The 8,019-nt window shown below is 56.1% G+C and overlaps 1 protein-coding gene across 1 annotated transcript in view; it reads left to right on the plus strand.

Annotated features, from left to right (window-relative positions):
- The first annotated feature begins 4,461 nt into the window (after positions 1 to 4,461).
- Positions 4,462 to 8,019, plus strand: part of MBD3 (methyl-CpG binding domain protein 3) — a 21,633-nt gene continuing 18,075 nt past the window's right edge. The window contains exons 1-2 of the mRNA XM_031934733.1: positions 4,462 to 4,516; positions 5,271 to 5,299. Of these exons, the coding sequence (XP_031790593.1) occupies positions 4,462 to 4,516; positions 5,271 to 5,299 (84 nt within the window). The remainder of the gene's footprint in view (positions 4,517 to 5,270; positions 5,300 to 8,019) is intronic.

Consider the following 8,019-nt stretch of genomic DNA (forward strand, 5'->3'; position numbering starts at 1 on the left):
TGGGTCACACGCCGCTGCACTCCAGCCAGGGTGACAGAGCCAGACTCTGTCTCAAAAAAATATACGAAAATTAAAAAACAAAATTTGACTGTAGGCTGAGTATAGTGGCCCACACCTGTAATCCCAGCACTTTGGGAGGCCAAGGCGAGAGGCTCACTGGAGCCCAGAAGTTTAAGGCTGCGGTGAGCTGCGACTGCGCCACTGCACTCCAGCCTGCGTGGTAGAGTGAGACCCTGTCTCAAAAAAGCAATTGTATGACTTGAGCCCTGAATCTGTAGGTTACCAGACCCCACTAGCAATGAGCTTCCCCTGCCTATTTCTGTGTCTACTGTCCTGGCACTTAAGTCCTGGAAGGGAAGGCGGAGACTTCAGCATGGTGGCACCGAGGCCCTCGCCAGCCCTGGAGGCGACAGGAGCCAACCTGGCCGATGGGGTCCTGTGATTATTGCCACGTTTAGTCACTGGACTCAGCTGTAAAGGGGAGCAGTCTCTTGGCCCCATTAGCCATTTATTCAGTCATTTATTTCTACCAGCATCCACTCGAGTACTTTTTCTTTTTTTTTTTTTTTTTTTGAGACAGAGTCTTGCTTTGTTGCCCAGGCTGGAGCGCAGTGACACAATCTCGGCTCACTGCAACCTCTGCCTCCCGGGTTCAAGCGCTTCTCCTGTCTCAGCCTCCCGAGTAGCTGGGACTGCAGGCACCTGTCACCACACCCGGCTAATGTTTTTGTATTTTTAGTGGAGACGGGGTTTCACTGTGTTAGCCAGGATGGTGTCGATCCCCTGACCTCATGATCCATCCTCCTCGGCCTCCCAAAGTGCTGGGATTACAGGCGTGAGCTACCGCGCCAGGCCTTGATGACATTTTTTTCTATAGAGCATAAATCATTTATAAACTTGAACTTTGTTGCCCAAGTTGTCCTCCATGTTTGGCCATCGTGAGCCCCTTCCAAATGGGCTCCTATGTCCATTTGATATGTCCCGGGTCATTTTTGTTGTTGTTGTTATTGAGGTGAAATTCACATATTATAAAATTAACCATTTTAAAGTGTACAATGGAGTATTTTAATACATTCACATTGGTTTGCAGCCACCACGCCCAGCCTGGAATTGGCTTTTTTGTTTTTTTTTTTTTTTTTTGAGACAGAGTCTCACTCTGTCACCCAGGCTGGAGTGTGGTGGCCGGATCTCAGCTCACTGCAAGCTCCGCCTCCCGGGTTCATGCCATTCTCCTGCCTCAGCCTCCCGAGTAGCTGGGACTACAGGCGCCCGCCACCACGCCTGGCTAATTTTTTTGTATTTTTAGTAGAGACGGGGTTTCACCATGTCAGCCAGGGTGGTCTCGATCTCCTGACCTCGTGATCCGCCTGCCTCGGCCTCCCAAAGTGCTGGGATTACAGTCGTGAGCCACCGTGCCCGGCTGGAATTGGCCATTTTAACGACTGTTTTATTTACTTATTTTAGACAAGGTCTCGCTCTTATCACCCAGGCTGGAGTGCACTGGCACAATCATAGCACAATTTAAAAAATAATCTTGGCTGAGCGTGGTGGCTCACACCTGTAATCCCAGGACTTTGGGAGGCCAAGGCAGGTGGATCACCTGAGGTCGGGAGTTCAAGACCAGCCTGACCAACATGGAGAAACCCTGTCTCTACTAAAAATCCAAAATTAGCCAACATGGTGGCGGGTGCCTGTAATCCCAGCTACTTGGAAGTCTGGGGCAGGAGAATCGCTTGAACCCGGGAGACGGAGGTTGTAGTGAGCCGAGATCACGCCATTGCACTCCAGCCGGGGCAACAAGAGTGAAACACCATCTCCAAAAAAAAAAGAAAAAATTAAAAATTTAAAAATAAAATAAATAAATAATAATCTCCCAGCTGGGCGTGGTGGCTCACGCCTGTGATCCCAGCACTTTGGGAGGCTGAGGCAGGCAGATTGCTTGAGCTCAGGAGTTTCTGACCTGCCTGGGCAACATGGTAAGACCCTGTTTCTACTAAAAATACAAAAAATTAGCCAGGTGTGGTAGTGCACGCCTTTGGTCCCAGCTACTTGGGAGGCTGAAGTGGGAGGACTGCTTGAGCCTGAGGGGCAGAGGTTACAGTGAGCCAAGATCACGCCACTGCAGTCCAACCTGGGCAACAAAGTGAAACCCTGTCTCAAAACATAGTAATAATCATGGGGGCAGGTCCTTGCGCTGGCTGCCCTAGCCAAGTACCATGGCTGGTTCTGGGATGTAAATGCCTGGCTTTGAGTCCACAGAATAGACTTTCCTGTCTCCTGGGAGCACTGATTCTTCCACGGCACCCCAAGGCTCTAGGGCCTCGGTGTTAGGCCACTAACCAGCTACTGAGCTTCTCAGGAGACAGAGCTGGCTGTCTCACCTCACCTCACCACGAGGTGGGGTGAGCGGCTCATCCGACCATCATCCACCCATGCATCCAGATTTATTCAGTGCTTCTGTGGTCAGCACAACATCCTGAAACTGCACGTTCCGCCGGCAGCTCACACCTGTAATCCCAGCACTTACGGAGGCCGAGGCGGGCCGATCACTTGAGGTCAGGAGTTCGAAACCAGCTGGCCAACAAGGTGAAATCCCATCTCTTCTAAAAATTCAAAAAAATTAGCCGGGCGTGGTGGCGGGCACCTTTAATCCCAGCTACTTGGGAGGCTGAGGTAGGAGAATTGCTTGAACCTGGGAGGTGGAGGTTGCAGTGAGCCGAGGCCATGCCACTGCACTCCAGCCTGGGCAATAAATTGAGACTCTGTCTCGATCAATCAGTCAATAAATGAATGTGCCTGTCCTACTCCCTGGAACCTGCAGCTAAAGGGACTTTGAAAATGGGATGACATGTTCAGATGGGAGAGCATCCCAGATTGGGTGGACCCAGTGTCAACAAAGGAGTCCTTAGAACCAGGACAGCTTCTCCAGCTGGAGGCAGAGGGGCACAGCAGCTAGACTCAGTCCTTGAACACCTGTGCAGGCCGGCCCAGCCCTAGCCTTGGGAGCGATGCTGTCAGTGGGGAACTGACGGGGTAGTCCACCCGTTTCCATTTCGGGGTCCCTCTGACTGGCTGGGGAAGGGGTTAAGAGGAGACAACAGTGGGTGGGCGATTCCGTAGGAAGGTCCTGGAACTCTCCCGACCAGAGATGGTGGCTGGACGAAGGTGCAGGGCGTGGAGCAGGGGAGCAGGGGGCCCAGATACCTGGATTTCGAGGGGTCAGAAAGCTACTGGGCAGGGCATAGTGGCTCACGCCTATAATCCCAGTACTTTGGGAGGCTGAGGTGGGCTGATCACTTGAAGTCAGGAGTTCGAGTCCAGACTGGCCAACATGTTGAAACCCCGTCCCTACTAAAAATACAAAAATCAGCTGTGCGTGGAACCAGCTACTTGGGAGGCTGAGGCAGGAGAGTAGCTTGAACCCGGGAGGCGGAGGTTTTAAGTGAGCCAAGATCGCACCTCTGCACTCCAGCCTGGGCAACAGAGTTAGACTCCGTCTCAAAAAAAAGAAACAAAAAGCTTCTGGAGGGAACTTGGGGGCATGGAGGGGGTGGTCACGGAGGAAGCCCCCCAGATTTGGACGCCCGTAAAAAGCTCGGAAGCTGGGAGACCAGGAGGGTGGGGAAGTCGAGGTCCAGTCACTAGGCCAGAGTCCCCAAGACTTGGACTGGAGAAAGGTCGGGGAAAAGGACCCCACTAGTACGAAAGCATGTCCCCGCGCACGCGCCCCAGGCGGCCGGGGAAGTGGGGGCACAGTGGAAGGGGCTGTGAGGACTCCAAGAACAGCTGCTGGGCACTAGCCGCTCGCGAGGCACAGGGCGCAGGCGCGCACACCGCCCGAGGCCCCGCCCCCGTGCGCTGATTGGCGCTGCCGGAGAGGGGCGGGGCCCGCCGCCGCGGCTGCGCAGCACGGGGCCCCGCGCGGGCGGGTGGGCGGAGCGGGCCCCCCGAGCGGGGGCTGGCGAGCGCGGGGAGGGGGCTGAGAGGGCGGCAAAGCCGGCGCGCGCCCGGCTGGGGGCGGAGGGCGGGGGCCTGCGGGCCGGAACAGCCGCGGCAAGTGGCGGCGGCGGCGGCGGCAGCGGAGGCAGCTGAGGCGGCAGCGGCGAGCGGGGGTCCGGGCGGCGGCGGCGGGCCCGGCGGCGGGCCGAGGAGCCGGGCGCAATGGAGCGGAAGAGGTGGGAGTGCCCGGCGCTCCCGCAGGGCTGGGAGAGGGAAGAAGTGCCCAGAAGGTCGGGGCTGTCGGCCGGCCACAGGGATGTCTTTTACTATAGGTGAATGAGCGCGCCGGCCGCGCAGGGCCTCGACGGGCGCCTCCCAGCGGCCTCTGCGGCGGCCTCGGCGCCCCTGCCCCGGGCCGCGGCCCGGGCCCCGCGCGTGCGTCGTGCGTGCGTGCGTGCGTCTTGCGTGTGTGTCCGACCGGCGCGCGGAGGCCCAGTGCGCGTGCGCCGGTTGTTGGGCCGCATGGCTTTCGGCCGGCCGTTTGGGGACTGGCTGCCGGCCGGCGACTGTGGCCTTTGTTCGTGCGCGCTGGGCCAGGGGCGCCTGGCGACGGCCAGACGCTGCCGGGAGGCAGGGGTGGGGGGTGGACTGTTCCTTTGGTTTCCGTGAGACGCAGGGGGTACCTTCTTGGGGCGCTCCTGGCGTGGCGCGGACCCCGAGGGGATGGCCAGCCGGGGTTTTGGGGAGCAGGGTTCATGGGGGGATCGGGGAGAGCGTGCGTGAAAATGCGGGTTCTTGGGCTCAACCCAGTCCTGGGAATAAGCGCCTCAGGGTGACTGGTCTCCCTCGCAGCGTTGCTTTTTTCAAAGGTATTCCACCTCCTCCCCCACACTCCTTCCGAGGACCGCGCAATCAAAGCTGGCCCCCTCAGGTTGGAGACCTCAGGCTTGCGATTTTCCGAGCCCACCTAACGGTAGTCTTTGCGTAGATATTATTGGTGGTCGAAGGCTTTCAGAGACTCCCCCTCCCCAAATTGGAACACGCGCTGCTCAGAAAGGTCGCAGGGAACCCCCTCCGTGGAACAAAGACTTAGTCGCCTGCTGCAGCCAGTACCCAGTCAGTCGGCCACCTGCTGTTTGTCTTCCTTTTTTTTTTTTTCCCCTGGCTGGGGAAAGATGCTTTTGATTCTGGGCCAGCTTTGATTGCGCCCTCCCCTTGGTTCACTGTCCCGCGGCCGCTTCAGGTCCCCCATGAGGGGAAAGAGGACGCCTGCCATGTGCCGAGCACCTGGGTAAAGGGGGGTGTGCGATCGGTCCCCCTTTTTCCCACAGCTCGGGGTCGTGGGCCGGAGGCCGCCCAGGTGAGGGCGGGTGGTTTCCACGAGCCAAGGAGGGGTAGAACCACCGCTCCGTTCACTGTGCACTTCGGTCCCTTGTGGTTCTTGACTGTCCCGGTTTGGGGAGATAAAGTGAGGAAAGTGAGCAGGGAAAGGATGGCTGTGATCAGAAGCAGTGTGTGGGGCCTGGTCCTGCAGGAGGAGCTCGGGGACTGGTTCCTGGAAAGTTGAGGACAGCAAGAGAGAGGGGAAACTTGGTCCCCAAATGTGTACCCTTATGAGCTGGAACCCTGTAATTGCAGGCATTGGCATAGTGGGACTGCAATCCCTGTCTCAGGGACAGGGTCGTGCATCCCCCTTTGGTACTCATTGGCCCCCTTCATTGGCTCTCTGGCTCTTTAGAAAGCCTGAAGCCCTGTGTTCTGTCCTCTGTCAGTAGGAGGCCGGGCCTGCCGGCATGCTCCCTCCAAGCACATTTCTGGCTTTCCCTCTCCCAAAGGCTGCCTTAGAGTCCACAGCAGGTCTGTGTCAGCCCCTTGGCAAAAACAAGCCTCCCCAGCACCAGGCGCTGCCTGGAACCCGACCATTCAGCCAGGAGTTAGGCCGGGCCCTCCTGCTTACGGGTGACAGCCAGGGCACCAGCCACTTTCCATTACAGCCGTGGGTACACATCCTGAGATCTGCAGTGACACATGCTAAAATCTGGGAGGACAGATGCGGAGCCTGACTGAGACTGGGGTCAGGGAGGGGGGCCTCTGAGGACGTCACATTGAGTGACAGGGAGAGGCATCCAGGCAGCAGGAACCCCCAAGAGGTGGCTGCACCCTGGGAGCTGGGATGAAGGCCAGCTTGTGCGGAGTGCCCTGAGACTGTCTTCACCCCAGCTCTCTCATTCCCACTCTGGGCCCTGGCCCAGAGCATGAGGGTCTAGCAGTGGGGAAAAGCGGGGAAGAGCTCTCTAAACAGGCTGGGGAGATTTCAGGTTTCTCTGCAGAGGGTGAAGCCAGACTCAGCCCAGAGCCACCCTCTGCGGGTCTGGGGCCTCCTCAGCCCAGGCTTTCATCTGAGGCTGCAGGCTCCCAGGCTGCGTTCTCTGTTGGGGGTGCCTGGGATAGTTCAGGCCGTGACGCCCACCTTTTTCTATATGTGTGATTTTATCAAGGCTGTTCTTTGTTCATTGAATAAAATCTCAGGGACATCTTTCTATGTCAATAGATAGGCATAACCTTTGTTAAAAATTGAGATATAATTCACATTCCACAAAAGCTACTTTTATTTTTCTTTGAGACAGGGTCTCACCCAGGCTGGGGTGCAGTGGTACAATCATGGCTTACGCATTCTCGACCTCCCAGGCTCAGGTGACCCTCTCAGCTCAGCCTCCCAAGTAGCGGGAATTACAGGCACGTGCCACCATGCCTGGCTTATTTTTATAGAGATGGAGTTTCACTATGTTGCCTAGACTAGACTGGTCTCGAATTCCTGTACTCAAGCAATTAACCTGCTTCAGCCTCCCAAAGTGCTGGGATTACAGGCATGATTACTGCCTGGCCAAAGCTACTTTTTAAAAATGTACAATTCAGTGGGGTTTTTTTGTTTTTGTTTTTGTTTTTGTTTTTGAGACGAAGTTTACCTCTTCTCCCAGGCCACAGTGCAATGGCGCAATCTCAGCTCACTACAACCTCTGCCTCCCGGGTTCAAGCGATTCTCCTGTCTCAGCCTCCCAAGTAGCTGAGATTACAGGCATCTGCCACCATGCCCGGCTAAGTTTTGTATTTTTAGTAGAGAAGGGGTTTCGTCATGTTGGCCAGCCTGGTCTCGAACTCCTGACCTCAACTCCTGACCCCAGCACCTCAGACTCCCAAAGTGCTGGGATTATAGGCGTGAGTCACCACACCTGGCCACCAGTGGTTTTTAGTACATTCACAAAACTGTGCAACCATCACCACTGTGTAATTCCAGAACATTCTCATCACCCCAAAAAGCAGCTCTGTCCTCATTAGCAGTCACTCCCCACTTCTTCCTCCCCCAGCCCCTGGTTACCACTAACCCCCTCTATCTTGCATTTGCATTCATTTATTTATTTATTTAGAGACAGGGTCTTGTTCTGTCACCCAGGCTGGAGTGCAGTGGTGCAGTCCTAGCTCACTGCAGCCTTACCTCCTGGGCTCAAGCAATCCTGCCTCCTCAGCTTCCGGAGTAGCTGGGACTACAGGCATGTGCCCCCATGCCCAGCTAATTTTTTATTTTCATTTTATTTTTATTATTTATTTTGAGAGGTAGTCTCGCTCTGTCACCCAAGCTGGAGTGCAGTGGCACAATCTCGGCAGACTGCAACCTCCGCCTCCTGGGTTCAAGTGATTCTCCTGCCTCAGCCTCCCATGTAGCTGGGATTTCAGGCCCCCGCCACCATCCCCAGCTAATTTTTGTTTTTTTTTGTTTTTTTTTTTTTTTTTGAGACGGAGTCTTGTTCTGTCGCCCAGGCTGGAGTGCAGTGGCCGGATGTCAGCTCACCGCAAGCTCCGCCTTCCGGGTTTATTCCATTCTCCTGCCTCAGCCTCCCGAGTAGCTGGGACTACAGGCGCCCGCCACCTCGCCCGGCTAGCTTTTTTTTTTTGTTTGTTTGTATTTTTTAGTAGAGACGGGGTTTCACCACGTTAGCCAGGATGGTCTCGATCTCCTGACCTGGTGATCCGCCCATCTCAGCCTCCCAAAGTGCTGGGATTACAGGCTTGAGCCACCGCGCC

Source organism: Piliocolobus tephrosceles, chromosome 21 (genome assembly GCF_002776525.5).
Source record: "Piliocolobus tephrosceles isolate RC106 chromosome 21, ASM277652v3, whole genome shotgun sequence".
Lineage (NCBI taxonomy): Eukaryota > Metazoa > Chordata > Mammalia > Primates > Cercopithecidae > Piliocolobus > Piliocolobus tephrosceles.